The sequence below is a fragment of the Leptosomus discolor genome, chromosome 20 (genome assembly GCF_034619465.1).
Source record: "Leptosomus discolor isolate bLepDis1 chromosome 20, bLepDis1.hap2, whole genome shotgun sequence".
NCBI classification, from domain to species: Eukaryota; Metazoa; Chordata; class Aves; order Leptosomiformes; family Leptosomidae; genus Leptosomus; species Leptosomus discolor.
In genome coordinates, this window is record NC_141410.1 from 6,558,637 (window position 1) to 6,580,490 (window position 21,854).

Below are 21,854 nucleotides of genomic sequence, written 5' to 3' on the forward strand. Positions count from 1 at the left end.
GGCTAGAATATTATCCTGTGCTCCTGTCCAAAGATTTCTGAGATAGAAGAAAGTATGTTCTTTTCCTTGTACTTCTTCAATAATCCCGCTCTAACTGCACAGATAGCTTCTTTACTAACTTGATCATTTTATATTTATAGCACTGATTTATGCCCTTACCCTGCACAGTTCTGCTTCTTCAAAATTTCAGAAAATAGAACTATTGACATGTACTGAAAGAAATATTCCCCTGCATACCCTATGTTCAGTGGTTCATTAGATTACAATCCCATTTTCCAAGGGGAAAAAGGACTAACAAATTCGAGGAAGAGCACCTAAACACCACTTTGAACTTTTCTGGGTATCTCGAAGAAGAACAGGTAGAGTACATGAAGGTCACAGACAGCTACCGCAGAAAATGGCAACGTTAACCTCAGAGGCAGCATTTCCGAGTTGCTAGTGACTCAACAGACATGCAAGGAGCTGCAAACACTTCTTGCAGCACAGACTTTTCTAAAAGAAGGCACAAAAAAGTTCAACCATTTTTTAATATCAGAAGTCTCCCCATGAACTTTTCACGCTGCTCCTATTTCATCACTGCGTTAGGCTAGCACATGCTTCCCTACTTTAATGACCAATGGAAGCTACCACAGGCAATTCCTTCCACAGCTCCCTAAAAGCATTAAATACTTCGCATCACTCACATGAGGAACAGTGTCCAACTTCATCATTATGGGCAAAATAATTCTTAGATGTAGAGTGTTCTGACTGACTCTTAACACTACAGCTATTTCCAGAAAAGATGTTGTACAAGGAACTCACTACTAACAGTCCAAACCTCACCTACACTCTTCTGTTATCTCACATGAATACAAGCCCCTGCGTGAATGGTAACTCCCTCACCACCCTCTCCTTCCAGGTTGATCAGCCTTTTGGAGACATGATGCAATAGTTATCAATTTTCTCTACCTTTTTGGGTGAGAAGACTCCCAGTGTTCCTCCATCTTCCCGAATGGCAACTCCCATTTCTGCCAACAATGCCTCCCTGAGAGAGAAAAGCAAGACATTTACCATATTTTAGGCTGCTTAGGCAAAATAAGCTGTAATGAAAGCCATGTAATGAACTACATTAGACTTTCAACCAGTCTATCCACTGACCATACAGCCAGGGCTGTCACCACCTCATAACACAACAGGGAAAGTTTCTAAACATTAGTCCTAGAGTTGAGAGGCCTGCAGAACAGCAAGAGCAAAAAATTTTACAGATTTAACAGTGATTTAGTGCAACAACATTTCACAAGGTAAGTATATCTGAGGACATTGCATTCATTGCTTCTTTAAGGAAAGTTAAAGTCTGTTCTAAATTTAAATGTTTAATTTCGGTAAAAGGAGTTACCACTATTCATTAATTTAGAAAGACTTAACTAGCTCTTACTGATCTAATACAGAAAGTACTCTCTCCTTCTTAAGACATAAAAAGGATTCCATTAGGTCAAACTGCTCATGTAACACAGTATTCTTGCTTTGACAAAGCCCAACAGTGACGCCAACACAAAAGACTAAGAACATGGCAAACACTGACATTTTCCCCAAAGTATTCTCACAGTCCAAACTTCTTCCTAAGGAATTTCCACCAGACTTAATGGTGGCATTTCTTTTAAACAGCTATCCAAAGGGTTTTGTTGTTCTTTGAGATTGTCATCTTTTTTTAAATTCAACTTCTAGCATCATCAACAGCACGCAGTAAAGACCTCTGCAGCTTACCTATGTATTGCGAGAACTTCCTATTTGTTTCAAATCACCTGTTAGCCTTAAAGTCCCTTAGCTCTGTCAGAATAATCAATCTCTATCCACTTTCTTCATACAGCTCTCATGATTTTATGGACTGCTCAGTCACACTATTTCCAGGCAAGAATGTTCCCCTAGCATATTTTGGAAGTTTTTAATATTCTAATAAGTAATGCTCTGTCTGGTGGCACCCACGTGGACAATTATTAAGCGTCTGTCCTGTTGCTCTAAGACACAATTCAAACCAAAGCTGGAAAAAATGGAAATGTTTTTGTTAATTTTAGATACTTCATTACTAAAAGCTTAATCTTTTCTGCTAAACTTTAGGGCCAGAATTTTTGGATTGTGAGAGAATGGTGGAAGGGGAAGAAGGAGACCAGGACTCCATGCTGCTTCACAGCAGAAGCCAATGTAGCAGCTTAGGATGTTACCTGAACTACAACGGTAAACACTTAAACTGTAGCAAATACAGGGAAGAATATGGCTTTCTCTCAACATTGCCCCTACTGTTACATACAACACAAAGCAGAATTATCACTATCAAGCACTACTCTGCTGTTCCAATGCTTTAGAACAGAGTTACATTCTCCATTTTCCACACTTCTGCATTTTCTAGAGACCATCCACATCTACAGCACTTGATTCCTGACCTTTCCATCCTAATGGCCTCAGTTTTCCTCAGCTTCTCTTCCCACGTTTCATTCAGCTCTGCAATGATCTTCTCAGATTCCTGTGTGAAAATCCCAAAAGCTGTTTTACAATACTTCTAAGTCCTTTACATAACACAAAGCAATTAAATTTTGTGCCCAGTTCTAGACCTCAAATTAATTTTGGACACAAAAAGTACTCTCAGCACTTCAAAGTTGCCTTCCTTAATTTTTAAAAGGGTAAATAGCCTTGAAGGGAAGCTGAGAAGAAAAGACAACTTCATATCTAACAACAGTCAGACTTTAATTTGAACCACCTAAAATTGTTTTCCTTTTTTTTTTTTTTTAATCTGATTTACAGACATCATTCAGTAACTGGATGCCAAGGAACTGCAGAGACCACATTATTATTTCCATGGCAACACTGGGTTTCCAATAGGAAAGGGATATGCAGTGCGTGTTCCAGCCCATTCCAATCCCTGTGGCACTGTCTCATGGACAAGACATGAGAATGAAGCATAGATTCAACATAGCCAGCTCTCCCCACTCATCCACCCATGGAGATTGGGGGGGGGCGGGTTTTCATAAAAATTAAGAAATACTTCACTGCAATGCACTTTTGATGCGGTTCAATTCTACGCAGAATTGGGACAAGGCAGCTATTGTCTGGATAAAGCATGCTATTCTGTGTGCTTCACATTTTAATCTGTGGGGGCTGGGCAAATACAACAGTGGCAGGATTATTCTTCCTCCTTTTTTCAACTTTGGGGTAATTTGGTTTTCTGAAAGCTGAGTGCATTTGCTAGTCAGACTTTGTCCATTAGTGCTGACCAGGTCTCCTGAAGTCTATACTTAAGATCAAATTTTCCATAATTACCACAGCATCAGAGGACCTGTAAACAAGAATCAGGATTTCAATTTATAATTTAGTTGTAGCTCCAGGCTACAATTAAACCTAAATAATCCTAACACAAAGGGCTGTGCATGAACCCAGTTTCTGTATCACCACAGTGGTACAGAAAGTGCCCTTTTTAAGGTGCAAGTGGGTTTCAGACAACTTTGTACAGAAACAGTAGCATACTGGGTGTATTTATGAAGGAAAGTTCTCCCGGGTTCACTGCTATTTAGTCTTGGAAAAGACCAAAACAATATCCTCCTTAATCTACAGCAATACCTACCTTCAAACGCTCAATTGCCTCTTCTCCTCCAGGTGTTGACATGATTCTTTCCTGTATACTGGACACAGATGTTAAGCCCACCTGACTACTGAGAGAGCAGGAGGATGGAGATGCAGTGAGGGACCCCATGGAGGCTGTGGAAAAATTGCCAGGACGTTGATTCTCGGACGCTAGCAAGTATCTATGTTTATTGTTCTGAAAATCTTTCAAATCTGGGAGAGAGACGCACAGACAGAGGGAAGGCAGAAAGACGGGAAAAAGGAAAGTAGGAAGAGGGAAGGAAGAAGAAAAAGGAAAGGAAGGAAATACCAGTGTAAGAGGAAAGCATTTAAGCAGCAACAAGTTTTGTAATTTTTAGATGGCAGTTCTGAAACAAATCTTTTAATATTCATCTCCATAACATAATGATAACTCAGTTCAGACCCTGAGGACTATTAGTAAGGACTACATCATAAATTATTTTGATCAAAAAAGCTTGAAAAAATAAATGGCGCATTTGCCAAAAAATAAACCATCCCGTTCCTAACTGAACGCTAAACTGAGCGCCACGGAGCAGATTCAGTTCCTCATGAGATCAGCGTCATTTTGGGCTGAAGTCTGAATAGACACCAACCCCTTAAACTCAGCAAAACACTCTCTTCTAGACTCCTTTAATCTAAAATGATGATGAAGTAAATCTTTATCACAGCAGTGGTTCTGCTGCTGAACCACCCAGAGCACAAGGACAAAGAATTACCCCTCCTTAAATTCTCACAGGAGAGTATGTAAATCACCTGTCAGTCCATGACAGAGAGAAAACACAAGTTCACAATAACATCATCATGTTACTTCTTGACCCTCCTTATCTGAAAAATGAAAATCTAAGATCAGCAAGATATGTGATAGGGCTCTCATACTTCAGACAGTGCTTTAAAACTTTTTGGTCTTAGTTTAGATGAGGAAGGCCTTAAAAAAAAACCCAAAATTTAGTAAGGCAGCTTGTAGCCTGAAAACCTGGAGGCCTGAAAGATACCTCCCCTTGAAAGACAGAAAACAAGGGAAAAGTGCATGAATGACTTAAGAGTGACTATCCAAAGGCAATTTATTTTAATGTACCTTAGCTTCTCAGATATGTCAGTAAACCATATCCTCAGAATAATCACACAACAAAAACGAAAAATCTTGTAACATGGAAATATCAGACAACTAAATAGCTCCGTTTTAATAATTTTGATAGTTTTTAATTCTCTTTTTAAAAAAATCCTTTAAAATAAGTATCCTTAGGAAAGAAATGGGTCAAATCAGACCTTGTAAGTTATAAACCAGGGCTTCAGGCTTACAAAAACGAGATGCTCACCCAGACATTGCATAAATTTTCATGTCCTCCTACATCTCCTCTACTCTTATCCTGAACAATTCTGCTATTGTCAGCCTTACGCCCTAGTTCACTCCACATTCAACCTGCTGTTTCAGCCTCATGAAACTGATGATTGCAACAAGTCAGTTTGAAAACCACCATCTGCAAATACAGGAAGCAGGGGTGGGCGTTTAACAGAAGAAAAGCAGGTTAAGGAAAGGGAATGCCATCGGGATGAGGAAAGCAGGCAAGACGGAGCAGGGAAGATGAAGTCTCGAAAGGCCAATAGACACATGCACTCCTGAAGATAGAAGAAGGGGCACTTGCAATAGCTTTCACAGCTGCTGTGACCACAGAGAACCAAAACCCTCAACATCATGCACGCTTCTCCTGGAGGCTGCAGCTTTCACACGGATGACATATGCACACACTGGAAGCAGCATCAGAACGTAAGACAAGGCCAGGATGAGTCTTTACACCACCAGTAGCTTTAATTATAGGAAATTTCAGACAGATCTCTTCCAGCTGATACTGACTGAGGGTGAAGAAGACTGACTGAAAGAGTTTAAAAAGTCTACCAACCCAAAATTTACAGAGAATACATTTCTCTTGCAATGGACTACGTGTACTTCCCTCACATACAAACAAACAGTAGAAGAGAAATTTGCTGACTGTTTTTACCCCTATTAAGTTACCAACCAAGTACTGGAGCTCAAATAAGAGACCTTCATCAGTGTAAGATGTCCAACTTTCTTTTTTTTAAGAGACTATAGAAAATTAATAAATCTCAGTCACCAGGAGGAACTGATAACATTGAGTTAATTTGACATATTTAAAATGAATACTTCTAGGTGGAAGAGAGATGTTCAAAGGCCAGGAAGGGAGGTGAGCAGAAGCTGTTTCAACTGAGTAACTTGAGAAAGATCTGGGACAAAGACTGTCTAGTTCAAATCTAAACTGTTGGCTGCCATGAAAACAGACTAAAGAACTACCACTCTCCCCTTCTGTATTCTGTCAGAAAGAAAGCAATGAACATATGTTGCACTTTAAACTTCGCACTTTTTTTTGACTGTCGACTCAATCTAAGAAATGCTGGTTAAGCTGGTTTCCATGAAACTGCATTGTATTCCACAGTGAGTGTTCTGTCTGGGATTTCCCTGTGAGAAATGCTGGCATGCAAAGCTCAGTTAAAAGCTGACCCAGAGAAAGCAGGTTAAAAAGAGAACCACACAATACACACATTTGCCTCCACTTCCAGAGTATTCATCTCCCATTGGATCAACTGAAAGGAAGCAGGAGGGAAAATACAAGAAGGATCAAAATTGAAGGTTCACTAGCGACACAGGAAGGGAAGAGAATACTACTTGATGTTTAAAGAAACAAAACACAATTTTCAGTAACAGTTTTTTCAGTTTTGACTTAGAACCAAAAAACACAGACTGTACCAAGCATGAAAACACCGCATTTCATTGTCTTCTAGCCCCATTCTCTTGAAAACAAGCCAACAAAAAGGTAAATACATGTTACACATCTTCAAGAAGTCTGTGACTAAGGCAGGACTTCTGCTTCACAGGCAAATAAGCTCTGACAAATCAGAAACTGGTGCAACATCTACTTTTTTTTTTTTTTAAAGTCAAAGAATTTTTTTATTCCACTAGAATACATTCTGTGTTTTTATGGGCATCTCCTTCACTAGGAATTAAATCACTGTTCACATTATAGAAGAATGTAGCAGCTAAAATTTTAGTTTGGAATGTCTGGAATGAAGACGAGGAAATAATTCAGGCACAAGTGTGTTCTGGTGCTTTAAGAGGTTGCTGGCAAAGCAAATCAGTACAGTACTGCTCTGCCAACCTAACGCAAAATCTTGTCCCAAAAGAATTCATTATTTATTCACAAGCAGCTGTTTCATAGCTATTTTGAGATGACAAATGGTTGGTCATTCAGGACACCGTCTAACAGGAATTATCCATCGTTTTCTTTTCTGAGCAAGGATGGCATTGAAGCCAGGTATCAACCAATAACCTTAACCCTTTAAGGAGGAAGAAAAGATGCTTTCTTTTTTTGGTATGAAATTAAGTATCTACATCTCAACTAACCTCCTTCTATCAGCAGCCAGACAAAAAGCCCTCCATAACTCACCAGGGCAACTCCTGAATGCGTAAGTTCTATTACACAAAATCGTTTCTACAGTAACAGGAAACAAATCTTCATGTTTCTCCTTGAGAGTTTGAAGGTGGCCTGTCAACTCCACAGACAATCCTGGGATGGGTTGTTTAAACACAGAAGAGGCTACCATTTCTAAAGCCATGTTCAAAATTTAGTATCAACACCTACTTCCATGGTTTAAACCCCTTTCTCTCACAAGCCCAGCTCTCCCTCCTCCATAACAGAGACCAACCTCAAGACGGTAAGATCTGTTTAATCCACTTACTGTCAATAATATCTCCCAGTCCTTGGGCACGTAGGAGATCCTTAAGCCTTGTCACCTCCTCCTTCAGCTCACGCACCAGCTTGGCATTGGGATCTTCATTGATAACAGCATTGCATTTAATCTGCTTTGCACGATCAGCGTATCTGGAACCAGATCACAATGAAACCTTACAACGAATATATCAGTGCTTATATGCAACACAGGAATGCAGCAATATAGGAGACATTTAGCTTGCAGCTGTATGTCAGAAGCGAATCCCGGATTATACCCAATCATGCATTTGAATTTGTATTTAATACTGGGTATTCCTGCAAAAAAGACAAGACCTATTTGAGATGGATTAACAATATGTACAACAGACAACACTGTTCTTTCTTTTTTCTTTATTCAGTGCTTTGAAGCCTCAGCTTGACTAGTATGCTCACGTTTAGGGACCACACTGGAAAAGAACATACAAACACGAGAAAACGAGTTTGATTTTTCAAGTGAAGGGTAGCCAATAAATCCCTAGCTCCCTATTCACATACAATACATTGATTTCCCTCTTTCAAGGTAATTGAGTTCTTGCCAGCATAGTCTTCTTCCCCGCAGCTTTTCTAAAACTATAACAACCCAAAGGTCTGAAGGATAGAACGTGGCCATTAGAGCTAACAGCTACCCATATCCACCTCAGATAAAAAGGAAGTACCTTAAAGTGCTCAAAGTTTCATCGTAGTTTATGTCTGCTGGACTCAAAGCAGCAACCATTGCAGTTCTGGAGTTACCACCTACAATGAACAGGCAAGATTTTACGTGAAACTACAGTGCACAATCCGGGCACTAATTACCTACTAAATATCGGTATTTTCAATAAATTACAGATTTTGATATTCTACATTACTAAGGAACATACAAAAATCATAAGAAAGAGTTTTAACTTTAACAAAAGTTGGAACTATATGACTCAGATTTGACTAGTAAAAATATTTACCCTCATACTTGACACACATTTAATTTAAGTAAGTTAAAAGCCATCAGAAAATTTAGTTAGAATTTCTTATCACAACGGCACAAACAAATCAACCGTACCTAAATTTTCTCGAAGAAGCCATGTTAGTACAGAATCCCTGTACGGTATAAAGTCTGTCTTCTTCTTTTTTTTACTCTACAAAGAAAGAACACACTGCTGAAAAACAGCCGCCAAATGGAAAATTAATACTTAAGACAAAACTCATAGTATAGGTATTAAAAAACCATGAGAGCATACACGCTATCTAAGCCAAGGGGTGGCCCATCCTCAGTTGTACAAGCAATTACTGAGTTTGATATTCAGTAATACGCAGCACATTCAGACAGCTAACAGATGAGCAGTCCAGAGAATTCCCTTGACGCACTATCTTCAGAACAGTTTTTTCTGTGTATGAAGAATATCCTCCTGACATTTAAATTCTATGTTCTAACACCATTCTAAGAGAATTTAGGCCATAAACCTCACTCTTTCGCTTTTCCTTTGCTAGAAAAATTACAACTTTTTAGAGCAGTCAAACATTATTACAGGAGATGGCAGCTACAGAGATACAGGGGTGCATGCGAAAGAACAACTACCCAGTCTCCCTGTGTTTCTGTAAGCAGTTATTGGGAAACCTGAGGACAGAAAAGATGAAAGTATTTCAACGCTGGAATTAGAAGTATGAGTAGAAAGGAGGTGATTTGGAGTTGGGTTTTGTGTGTTTTTATTTTAGTTTAAAGAAGAAAAAAAAAAAAAGACAAAAACTTTATAGACACCACTCAAACCAACGCACAAGGCCACAAGACAGGGAGCCAAGTATTTAAGTACTTTGTCCCAAAATCAGCAGTGACAAATGCAGAACTTCCACACAAGAGAAGAGGGCCTTCTCGGCACCTTTGGCAGACTCCCATCCAAATTTCTTTGTAAAGGCTTTCCCCAGCTTTATTTGGTCTAAAACAATGATTAACTTCAAAAGCTTTATAACAGGACGTAAACCTTGGGTCATCCATTTCCTTACGCAAATATTAGCAGGGAAACATCTTGCTTCAAGAGATGCCAAAAGTTTATTCCACACAACATGTAACACAGGATACGGCTTTGCAATAAAAGGCCTGATTATAATTCAAGCGAAACTCCTCTTAACACTCAAGAGGTGCTTATGAGTGTCACTTCTGCAATAGTTCTGTTGTCCCTTGCCAAAAGGTGAGTAACCTTACAACGGACAAGTAAAATGACTATGGGCAGGTAAGCACCACATGCTAAAGCTGAAAACCAGAACTGACTATCGCCTTACAGTCCATCATACGGGGTAAAGAATAAAGCACGGAGAATAAAAGCATGAAAGCAAAGACAAAGTTATCCATAGTAAAAGTAAACATTCCCAAGGTAAATCACCAAATCAGGAGCAGGAATGTAATAAAACAATATTCCTAAACACATACTTAAATGTGTACTTTTCATTAATTTATGCCCAACCTTAGAACTATAATTTATTTTAGTACTGATAATTCTCAGGCTTCATGACTATAATTCATAGTCGTAGGAATTTCTCCAAGATCTGTCATAAAAGATCCCTCTCTGATTCTAAAGTGAAGAAAATAAAGTCTTACACTCAGGCAAAAAAGACAACATCCACTACTACTCAGACCATCATACCTTGTTGGTGCAGTTATCCTAAGTTGAAAGCATTAAAGAAAGAGGAAGATGATATAAGATGAGCTTCTTAACAGAGCTTTATACAGAATTTCCATGTTAGCTTGGATACTATTTTATTTTCTTGAGAAGTCCAATGACTAAGAGTAGTTTTCATTTTAAAAAAATACCTAAAAAGCACTTAAGTATACTCAAGCTGTCCAAGCTGCTGAGAACTCACTTTTAAAAGGAACAGCAATAATTTACTTGTTTTTAATTAAATAGTAGTTGAGTATAAATATAAAATACAAAGTACTTTTTTAAACCGCCAACATTATGTTTGGATCGACATATGCTTACTCAACTCGACACATTATTAAGTCTTGCCATTGCAAACAAAGCCAGTGATAATCAAATTATTACACTGGTATTTCTAAAATTTTTAAAAACATAATTGAAGTTATCTAAAATTATTCTTTCAAATAAAAATAGAATTACTGCTCTGCAGAACTAAAAGCTTCTACGTGAGCATCTTCTACACAAACGCAGGTTTCTTTCGCAAGGCTTCTTCACAGCTAAATAAACTAATGCTTCGATCTATCAACAAATAAAGTTTCTACCAGCCTGCATGACACTCACACAACACTACCAACCCTATTCATCTATCAAAATACACACAAGCTAATTTGGCTGAGAATGCTAGGCCAAGAACAGTGAACGATTCTGCTGTACTCCATGGATTTTGCTGTGTCAGTTTTACTAGCTACGGAAAGGTTGTTGCAGGTACATAAGTGCTGTACTTACCACTTCGGCCAATGCTGAAATAACTTTGCCCAGAGTTGTGAGAGACTTGTTTATATTTGCTCCTTCCTGAGAAAACAGAATCCAGCATTATATAGTAATTAAAATTGTTCAACCATGAACTTCTGTAGACTAAACGAGCCAAATGTGACACTCATGATCAGAGAGGAAAAGAGAAAAAGTCTTCAGTTTTGCAACTATCTTTTCCACACTGACAATAGCAATCCTTTCTTTTCCTTATTATCTGTCAAGCAAAGACTCCACATGATGCTTGTGCACCCACTTCCCTTTCTTTCCATGTACATCAATGGCCCCATACCTTCAATCGGGTTCCTTTGGCACCAGTTGAATCAGCTCGCTCACTCCCAGCTAGATCCACAAGGCTAATCTTGCTGACCTGAAGAAAGAAAGCTCATTAACAATAAGAATTAGTTCTTGGTGAACTAGAGTAAGAACAAGACTTCAAAGAATTCCATGGCATTAAGAACTATACCGTCTTAAAAAAAGAAAAAAACACTGTAGTGTGCTCAGAACTACAGTCAAAGTTTTCACAAGCAATTAACTTGATGCTGTTATCTTATGGGTAAGAAGTATCTGGCATTACAGTCTGTTTTAAGCATCACTACCTAAAAAGAGAGAAGGAGGTCTCACATGAACAGAGCAGAACCAAAGTCAAAAGAAATTAAGTGTAACTGCTACAGACAATGCAAGAATCTCAAAGGAAAAGATATTTAATGTTTCATCTTGACTCTAGTGACACCAACAATAAAGCCTTGCCCTAACTAAAGCTACAGACTGCATGTCAGTTAATGATGATTTCACAGGGTCTTATCATTTGAGGGGGTCTTCAACACAAATTTTTCCAGATCTGTCCACAGCAGTCAGTTCAGAAATGTGAACATTACCTGTATTTCAGGTACTTTTGCATGCAGAGACTCTATTTCAGAGTAATAAAAGCCAGAAAACTGTTCTATGCTCCTTTTAACATGCAAATTCCAGAAAGTGCCTAAGTCTCACTTATCCCCATTCCTGTGCCCAAAGAAAAGAACTAACGAGGCAAGTATTTTGCACTGACAAGCAAAACCACAGACAGTTCTGGGAACAAGACTGAGGAAGATTAACTTTTTTTTTTTCCCCACATATTCCCTCCCCATAGAACCTAGTCCTTAAGGCCACATTTTTCCCACATCTATAGATTCTCATCCTTCAAATATTCCCCATTTAGTTGTTGTCAGAATTAAAATCAAACAAAATCCTGTAAGAAATAAAAGGGTTCTGTCAAGGCACACAGCAAGTTCACTCTTAAACAAAACATCAGAAAAAAAACGATTAATCCTCATTTTCTCATCACACTGCCAGTAAGAATAAGTCACTGCAAGGAAGATTCATGAAAAACAGCCACTGATCTGTAACGTACCTTCTCTGTGGAAAGATCAGTTTCTGTGTCATGTTTCTTCTGAGTAAAGACAATCGTAAACACAGCATGAGAGCGGCTGCTGGTTTCATTCATGTTGGTAGCTGCCACAGTCCTAAAACAGATACAGACACCTTTAGAAAGCAGTAGCCTCTGTGCTGCAAGTACAACTGCCTGCAGGGCCAAATGCAGCTGTAGAGGAAGGAAACCAAGAGGCTGTATAGCTAATGTCCTGCCCTGTAACCAAGACCAAGCCACAACGAATACCATGACCAAACCCTCTGACTTTTCACTCCCAAATTACTCCCATCTTCACAGTTTAAACAGAGCTTCCTCAATCTGTGTGCTCAATAACCTACCTTACACTCAAACACCCAAGAAAAAGTGAGCAGCATTTATGTCAGTCTTTCCCCCAGTTAAATGGAGCCTACAGCTGACATGCAAACAACTGTTAATGAACCAGGACTTCATCTCCAGCCGTTACAAGCTTTAAATACCTATACAGTGATTTGCAGAACTATTTCACCACACAAATCAATTTCAGCCTTTTAATAGCATTAATCAGTGCATATTTCAACAATACTCCTCACGTAATGTAAGTTTTTGAAAAAGTGCTAGCACATCACAGAAGATATTTTAAAGTTGCTGCTATATGCCATACATCCCCTCCATGGAGAAAAAAAAAACGTAAGATGGTACCATCACTTACCTGGCTTTGTTGCCAGCATCCATGAGGTCTGCAATGTCTGTGTAAGATGTGACTGCTAATTTGGACAGATCTTCCACATATGGTCCAAGCAGAGGATGTTCTCGCACCCGTAAATTCCCTTTGTTCTTCGGGTTCAACAAGTCTCTGACTCTCTCACAGTAAATCTCCATGTAACTCACCTAAAAACAGGAATTTGCATGGTCAATTTAGTGTTTCTTAAGGCTTCCTCTGCAAGCAGCTCTGCAGCATTTCAGAGTGCTACTGGTAGGAACTCCCCACATCCACTACAGGAAAGCTGTAGGTGGGTGTCAGTTCATTTAACAGCTTGAGACAATAGCAGAAGGGAAGAGGAGTCACTAGTCTCAAGCATCAGATCTCCAACATAAGCTGCAGGCCTTGCATCCATGTATAGAACCCTCAATCATTTCAAAAAACATTGGTGTTTAATTAAAAATTATGCATTTGAGTTCACAACCATCTTAACACCTTTTATAAGACACAGCAGCCCAACTGTCTTTCTAAAGCCGCTAACAAGACAATCTGCTCACAAGGAATCTCCAAAGCAAACTGAGGAAGTGAAAAAAAAATTAATTTCTTTGTATGCAGAAGCACCTTTTGATTCTAAGTTATAGGCACATCCTATTGTATTCCTGAGTTATCAATACAATTATTCAAACTACGGTAATCTTAAATCTGCACCCTTTGAAATAAATTATAACACTAAGATTATTTTTAAATGCATTCTTTAATTTTTGTTTCCCAGGGCACTAGGCTTATCAGAGTCCAAGAGGTACTTAGCAGCTGCAGCAGTCAAGATATTAAGTATCAAAAGAGACTATAAATTATTTACTTTCATTCTGTGGAAATATTACAGATGTGAGCAGTAGTTTTAGAAATTTAGAGATTGAAGATCTCTTTGTATTAAGTGCAATTCAGAAAACTGAATTGTATATCCAAAACAAATCACAATATACTATTTATAGACTTTCATCACTATTTCTGTCTAGCTGTCTCCCTGCTCTGATTATTTGTCAGACACTCATTCTTTTGGATTTCCATTATAAGAGACTATTTCTCTCTCTCACACGCACAAATCTATGCTTGGAGACATGATCAGAATCATGAACAAGTACCAAATAGAAAAAACTTCATGAAAACGTGGGATACTTCTCATTCACAAATCCTAAACGTGATAATCTTATGATATTCAAGCATTAAGTCATCAAATGTTAATAAAATACAACTAAATGAAGTGTTAAAACGTACAGATTCAAAGCCACAGAACCAGTCATTTTCCAGTTCTGTAATTTAGAAGCAGTAATTACTGGAGTTCATATTTAGTAATAATAATCATATTTGACTTCTACCAGCTTTCTGGTCTTCCTTTCTTTTGAAGCCTGCAACTTATTTTCATCTCAAGCCACTAAAACTGATTGGGGAAAAAAAAACAAACAAAACCAAAACAACAAAAAATAAAACCAAAACCAAACCAACCAGTAAAAGAAAGAAAATACTGTTTCTGCAAAGCGGTTGCTTGCTTCTTTTTTTCATTTTGGAGCAGAGCAGGGAGATAAGACAGAAAAAGAAACAGCGTAGTATGATGCCATATGAAAACCATTTTCTAAACACAAACCAACCTAGGTAAGGACAGGAATTAAGAAAAATTAAGTAGCAACAAATTTCTTATGTACGCACGGGTTAAACAATTTTTTCTGTAGAACAGCCTTACTAAGAGATGTCAGGAAAGACTTGGTGACTAAGCTATTCTAGACAAGCCGTGTAGAGAAACAGGGTATAAATTAGGATTATAGTAATTGACAAGAAACATGCAGTCTTCCATCCAGCAGTCAAAAAAAAAAAAAAAAAAAAATCTGTGAATGCATCTGTAGGTTTTTCAGCCCATCATTTCTTTCAGAATTCCTACACAGATAATAATAGATATTTCCTGGTTGCGCGAAAAAAGTCCCAGAAAGGTTTTATTTACATTTGCCTCAAACATGAAACAGAGAAAAGACAAAGGAAAAAACAATAATTAAAAAAAAATCAGCATCTAAATGCAACATCAGTAACGCGGTACCTAAGCTCAGTTTGCTGTCCGGCACAGAGACATTCTTTGATCCCTCATCATACTCACCTCTACAGAATACGACATTTCTTCATTGCTGTTGTCATTGATCTTCTCAAACAGTTCTTCACATAGCTGGAAAGAGATTAAACCAGAGTCAGAAATTAGTCTTTACTGTAGCAAGTAACTAGTATGACATGTGATTAAGTTGGCCTTAGAGTAAGGGCAGGGGAAGAAGAAGAACTTGCTACATCAACCACATACAGCCTCACTGGGAAGACATTTAATCTCAATTCTACATCACTGTCATTCAACCTTACTTTATATAGTATCTCAACAATTGTTCTAAGTTTAACCAACATTATTATTCTATATTATAAAATTAGAAAAAGCCTATAATAACTGAAACTGGAAGTAATAATTTTAGAAGACAATTATTAAAATCCTTAATCCTCTCCTAGTCTCATAAAAACAATAATCTGTTTATTCGGTGTCCTGAAGTTCCAGGATTCAGATTTAAAATCAACAGGCAGAATGATTTCAAAATTAACTGTTAACAGTATCTTCTTATGAAGGACACGTTAACTATCAGTGGTCTACTGCTGCAAGAGTGCTTGTCTGCAAGTAATTGAAATGAGACACCTAAAATTAAGATAAATAAAGGAAGCAGAAATGAACAGCAGGCAAGCCATGGATGTGTATTTGGAGATTGAAAAGGATGGGTAGAGAGAAGAGTAAGAGTAGAAAGAGGTTTCTCGAACAGGTATCTACAAGTCACTGTATGAAAAATAAACGTGTTATGAAGAATACAGGCAGTTTTGAAAGCATACACTCTGAAATATTCAGTCAGCACGTGGTTAAAGTATCACAAATGTTCACACCAGGGACTGGCAGACAAGGAATTTTGCCAACACATAAGAATTTAATGTCAACAACCTATATTACTTGGAACACAATTGTGCTATACCTCCTGCGTATGTGACAGGAAAGAGAACAGATTCAACAAGGTCTTCCTGAACAGATAATTCATTTTGTACCTTTCTGAGAAGGCCTCCCAGTGAAATTGGAGGGAAATGATTTTATTTTAAAACTGTAATAAATAACAAGAGCATTATGAAGTTGGGTTTTCTTTAGGACAATGTTTAATTTGAGGTGTCAGAAAAACAAATAGGAGTCTCAAGATTACAACAAAAATTTCTCATTTCAGCCGTCACACTGTTACTTTACATTTCTGTAATAAACACAAGATGCTTAGATTAACAGTTCTGCCCTTCATCACATTAGCTCTTTCAACATTATTTTAAGCTAATCACCAGAACACTTGCAATCTATTTCAGTCCATATGCCCACACTATTAACAGAGAACAACGCTCTGTGTCATCTACTTCACACCTGTGGCACACGGCCAACGTCTACTGCAAACCTGCAGCAGAATGAGGACTTGAGCTGTTCAGCGTATTTATTTATTAAAACTGAAACCCAGCCTCAGATTTCTATTTTGGGAATGGAGGAACATGCTATCTTCCAACAAACTCAGTCCACTGTCAGCGCCTACAGAGCGAGGAAGGCCTGCACTTAGAAAAGTGCCACATAACCAACAGCTATAGAATGCTAAATTCATGACAACAGCATAAACTGTTGCCAGCCAAAATTTCTTGTGGGGGTATCTCAGCTTCTTCAAATTTCATGGCAAATGTCAAAAACAAACCTCAGGGGGAGGAAATAACACTGGGCTGTGCTCAGTTGCCCTAAATATTTTCTCTCAATGTTCTGACACATTTCATTTCTTACCAAGATACATTATCAGTTTTTAGCTTTGGGAAACTTGTTTCCACAAAAATTTTCTGGCATGTTCATCAGTTATACCACCTTTGAATACCTGCTGAATACAAAGTGCTTAAGTGCTGTCCTAGCTAAAGTCAGAGAAAGAGACAAGAAACCCAGTGAATAAGACATCTTGATTTACTAGTTTGTTGGGGAAGTGGAGAAATTAGAAGTAGGAAAAAATGTGTGTAGTAGAATTAAAAAAACAGTTAACAGAGGGAAAATTACTTATAAGGCTCTTTTTCCCCAGTAGATTTCTTTCACTTCAGAAGTAAGCTGTGGTTCTCTGTCAACTATTATTGCAACATAAAAAGAGGGTATCAGCAAGCATGTGTCTGATCACACTATAAAAAAAAAAATCCCCTTTCTGGGTTCTGTCCTACCTGGGGGATTATGCCTGCTTGGCTCTCCTCCTGCTTGCCCATCATCGTGTAGGATTTCCCAGCTCCAGTCTGTCCATAGGCAAAAATGCAAACATTGTAGCCCTCAAAGGCATGCAGCAACATCTCCTTCCCAATATCATTGTACACACGGCTCTGAGATGCAAAGCAGGGATCTTCAGGCTGAAAAGACATGAAAACACCATAAATCCTATCAGTCAAGTAACATTTCAAAAAGCAAGTGGGTTTTTTTTCTGCTTCTATCTTGTGGGTCAGTCCCTTAGGAAGAGGCAAATGTAGCCCATTTTTCACACAGCTTTTTCCCAAGGCAGTACCAGCTGGACAAGAACAACAATGACAACGCTTGCAGGACCACTCCATCAATGCTGAGGAAACAATGCGCGTAAAGAAACCAACCAACTCTGTTTTGTGAACGCTGTTGACACTGCTGGAAAAGTTTTGTGCAAGATCACCGACACACGAGATTCGGGATGTTTGGGAGGAGGGCAGCAGAGGGAGAATATCCAAAGTGCAGTTCAGACAGTCAATGCAAATGAATAAAGGGCTGGAAGCTACAAAAATCCCACAGTGGCTGGTCTTGACAAGGGCTCTAAAGGGTAGCAGGGGGAAAAGAGAAGCAGAAGTTGCTCAGATTTATTTTGTTGGTATTTTTAAAAGAGTGTAAGCAAATCACTAAAACGATCAAGTTTTTCTGGCAGTTGTCCGATTCCACTGCCCAATTCAATTCAGGGTGCTATTCACAACCTCACTGGTGACTATAAAATCCCCAAGTACATCAATACATATTTCAAATTCGCAATTAGCTGAATCAGTCGGTGACAATGTATCAGAACGTTTTTCTATGCCAAAACTCAAGGTTAGCAATAAAACTGAAATACAACTTTTTTTTAAAAAAAAGCTACTTTAAGTAATTTAGCCCTGTGATAAACCAACCAAAAACTCCATTGCCGATGCATCCAGCGCCAGAAATAAGGACAAAGCAAGTTACCACCTTCAAACATGCGACTGAAAAGTTTGTTACATTTTGAAAAGAGGCACTGCTGCACATGCAATGACAAAAAGTCACAAGTTAAAGATGTCTAACAAATCTCAGGGCAAACACAGAACCTGTTCAAAACAAAACTTCATGAATTGTAGAAATTAATTCTCCATTTTTTAAGTAGTGCGTTTCAGGCACTCAGGCACTGTACTGATCAGATTCCAACATCCAGTCTCGAGAGACAATCCAAGATGCAGCTCCAGGCACGTTACAGGATACAACAATACTAACAGAAAGCTGGATTCAGTGCATCTGCTCTTTTGTTTGATATCCTCTCTTGATCATTTAGGAAAGTCTTTGGTAAATACACTTGAAAAAAATTACCGTACTAATGATTACCGACGCAGATGTTTTATGTTGCACAAACCAGAAGAGACTGCACAGATAACGTACCACTGAAATCTGATTTTATAGGAATAAGTCAGTACATTGTATGTGACTATGCATTCTCTCTTCCTGAAACGCTGGATTTTAACAGTACTTGCTCCTGGAATAAGGACAAATTTAGCTGTGCTAACATTCTAACATTGGGATCAAAGTTTTATCAGACTTTTTTTTTTCCTTGATGGTGTTTATCTACTAGTTTTCAGGAATTATGTTCATAATGTTCCTCTGACTGATCCTGTAATCTACTTGCACGGCTGCTCTAGAAGATCCAGTAGAAGAGCTGCACAAATCCAAGTTTTTCGTCATGAAAGCAATCTTGTTGGCCACGGATTTGTTCAGAAATATTAAGTCTTATTTGCACCATCCAAGTTACTAAAATTAGCCTTAGAGAAATGCATTATCCCTTCTTTCTATATCTTTTGAGAAAATAAGGCAGGGGAAGGGTAGATGGCAGAACAACATAGTTCTGTTGTAGAACAATTACTGGAAGCCAGCAAGACCTTAGCACCAATTCGCAGGAGGGTGGGGCAGAGGAGCTAGATGAGAGCTTATTGCTTTTCCAGCTATTGGAAACATGGATCACTACCCTGTCTTTTCCAGATAAGACAAGGGAACCCAGACCACATCCCTCCTTGAACTGCAAGAACTTGAGCCACTTTCACTTGTCTAAGAGCAAAATTGAATTAACTGTGGTTCACAAGCATCCTTAAAACATTTAGAGCAGAACATTGTTGGGGAATATTTTCAGTAATCTTTCAAATATTTACAACTTGCTATCAAACTCCAGGAGCTTAGCTTTTTCCTCTCTCCCAAACAGGAAAAGACAACATACAATGACAAGCTTTTAATCTGAATGATGGTGAGAGAGAGAGTGCAGAAACATCAGACAGGGACAGCATGATCAGAGGAGAATGCAGTTAAATCAAGCCAGTTAACACCACCACCACCAAAACAAACAACAACCACCAAACAAAAACTGCCATGAAACTGCTTTCTTGTAAAAGAACTTACCGATGTGTGGGACCAATAAGAGTAGTCAAAGCTGAAGGACTTTGGTGCTTCCTTAGGATTCTTTGGGTTGATAATACCTACAGGAAATAAAATTCAGACTCTTAGCTGACTTGACATTTAGGAGCTTGCTGACCCTCAACTTAATCTGCGAATGTGAGTATTCACAGAGTTACCACACTGCACACAAGAAATAAGATCGAATAGGCCCATAGCTTCCGAACACTACATTTCTGTAAGCCTTATTTGAAACAAGTCAAGGAAAAAAATTCCTAGAAAGAATGCTGTTCCTAAACAAAATTCTTCTGTTGGACAGAAAGCCAGAAGCAGATCATCCTGGTCCCGTGGCTTTTAGAACAGGACAGGCTTTTAGGAGTTGAAGGATATCAGCAAGAAGGAAGATCCAAAACACAAAGAGCTCAAAAATACTTGGCCATTTCACAGCAGAACAACTCAAGCCTATTTTGAAATGCATGTTGCACAGTACAAGAGCTCATTGCAGAAGGATTTTCTTTAAGAAGCTCAGTATTTTCAGGGCATGAAAAGAGTCGGATCTCCTGACATTTCAGGGATTATCTGCAGAGTTTATTTCAATGTTCTTTTACATGCACAAAGCCTACAGACAGATTTTTAAAAGGACTGACATTAATTGAAGCAACCAAATTACTGGTAAATGTTCTTACTGCACACAGTCACTGAATCCCACAGCGACACCCAGTCAACTTGTGTGCTTTTTCCTCTTCGGAACTTCTGTGTAATACACGATGGCCCCATGATGAGGTTCACACACAGGCACAAAAAGCCACAAGGAAAAAATGCTTGTGTATAGTTCCTATGTTACAGCCTTTAAAAGTCTCATTCAAAAATCAGACCTTCAACTGCCTTTGCAGCTCTGGCAAACCACGACTCAATTTTCTTTCCAAGGTGTTCCTATATAAGAATCTAAGAATCTTCAGGTGAGTTAAGTCATTGAACACTTTATAAATACCAGAATAAACACACTTTGCAAAAAAAAAAAAAAAAAACAACACAAAAACAAAAACCTGTTCTCTCTTCATATCAGTACATCTGTAAATCTTATGTTCTTTTCTCAGATCCTCTAATTCTTTCAATAGTTGACTCACACATGTGCATTCCACACAATGAAAGCTCTTCCAGATACCTTTTACGTTGTTGGCTTTGGATTTTTTTTTTCCTTTCACAGCAAGAAAACAGCTTCCTATAACCTTTGCCTGGTGGGGGGGAGTAATATACCATGGATTCAGCCGTCATTTTAACGGCATACAGAACGTCGGTAGTTTTTGTATTCCAAGCAGGGTAATTTATAAGCACAGCTCTTGCTGCAGAAGAGAATCTCTGCTGTGGACTACAGTGATGGCAATACTTAAATCTATTATTTCCAGCAGCTCTTTTCAACACCATCTGTGTAAGGACAGACTGTAAAAAGGCATACTCTTGAGGGTATCAAAATTAGATAAACCACCTTAGATTTACACATACCCATCTGCACCTAAAGCAGCAATCTGCCTTTGAGAGCAACACACTAATTATGACATGTGCAAACAAAATCTACAAAGAAGCTATACGAAGGTGGTGACAGTCCTCCTGAAGATGATTTACATCCTAATACCAGCCATCCTAAACAAAGGATGCTTATTTCCCACATACTCATGCCAGTCAGGCTATGCTCTGGGAGATGGGGACTCCTCCCTTTCCTTATTTGACAAATAAAAATCATAATACCCACATCTCTTACCATTTCAAACACGAACCTAACATCACGTTGCACTGAAATCTCTGAAAATGTGGTACAGAATCCCCATTAAAATCAAATCACTCCTCTACCAGATGCGGTGTTCCTGAGCAGGGCTGCTGTCCAAAATTACAGTGTGGAGAAAAGTGACTGTCTGGACTGCAAATAGCAACAGTTGCTACCCTGTTTCGTGTGGCCAATTCCATTTCACTTGGACGCACCTTGTGCTGACATTCTTGCTGACAGACATGCAAAGCCAATGAATAATGTGCCTTGTACAGCATCAAATGGCAAAAATTCTTGTGGCTTTGGATAGCACCGTGGGCATCAATACATAAACTGGTAACCCAAGCCATCATATATGGCTTTAGTTTCCCTTTACTAGTTTCAACCACACCGCAGTACATCTACAGCAGGCACTATTAAACCAGTTCTAAAGGTAAAGTGAACAAATAACAAATCCCAGAAAAC

The 21,854-nt window shown here is 38.5% G+C and overlaps 1 protein-coding gene across 5 annotated transcripts in view; it reads right to left on the reverse strand.

Moving 5' to 3' along the window:
* Positions 1 to 21,854, reverse strand: part of KIF1B (kinesin family member 1B) — an 86,404-nt gene that overhangs the window by 50,523 nt on the left and 14,027 nt on the right. For 2 of the 5 annotated variants that reach the window (XM_086476353.1, XM_009946706.2), the window contains exons 2-14: positions 19,634 to 19,710; positions 17,179 to 17,358; positions 15,041 to 15,106; positions 12,907 to 13,085; positions 12,201 to 12,312; positions 11,103 to 11,180; positions 10,787 to 10,852; positions 8,431 to 8,506; positions 8,051 to 8,129; positions 7,363 to 7,505; positions 3,593 to 3,726; positions 2,418 to 2,497; positions 949 to 1,024 (exon numbers count right to left, since the gene is read on the reverse strand). In XM_086476353.1, coding sequence (XP_086332479.1) covers positions 949 to 1,024; positions 2,418 to 2,497; positions 3,593 to 3,726; positions 7,363 to 7,505; positions 8,051 to 8,129; positions 8,431 to 8,506; positions 10,787 to 10,852; positions 11,103 to 11,180; positions 12,201 to 12,312; positions 12,907 to 13,085; positions 15,041 to 15,106; positions 17,179 to 17,358; positions 19,634 to 19,710 — 1,346 coding nt within the window. Of the gene's footprint in view, positions 1 to 948; positions 1,025 to 2,417; positions 2,498 to 3,592; positions 3,805 to 6,168; positions 6,211 to 7,362; positions 7,506 to 8,050; positions 8,130 to 8,430; positions 8,507 to 10,006; positions 10,025 to 10,786; positions 10,853 to 11,102; positions 11,181 to 12,200; positions 12,313 to 12,906; positions 13,086 to 15,040; positions 15,107 to 17,178; positions 17,359 to 19,633; positions 19,711 to 21,854 lie in introns of all 5 variants that reach the window. The other 3 variants (XM_086476351.1, XM_086476352.1, XM_086476350.1) reach the window with 3 other exon arrangements.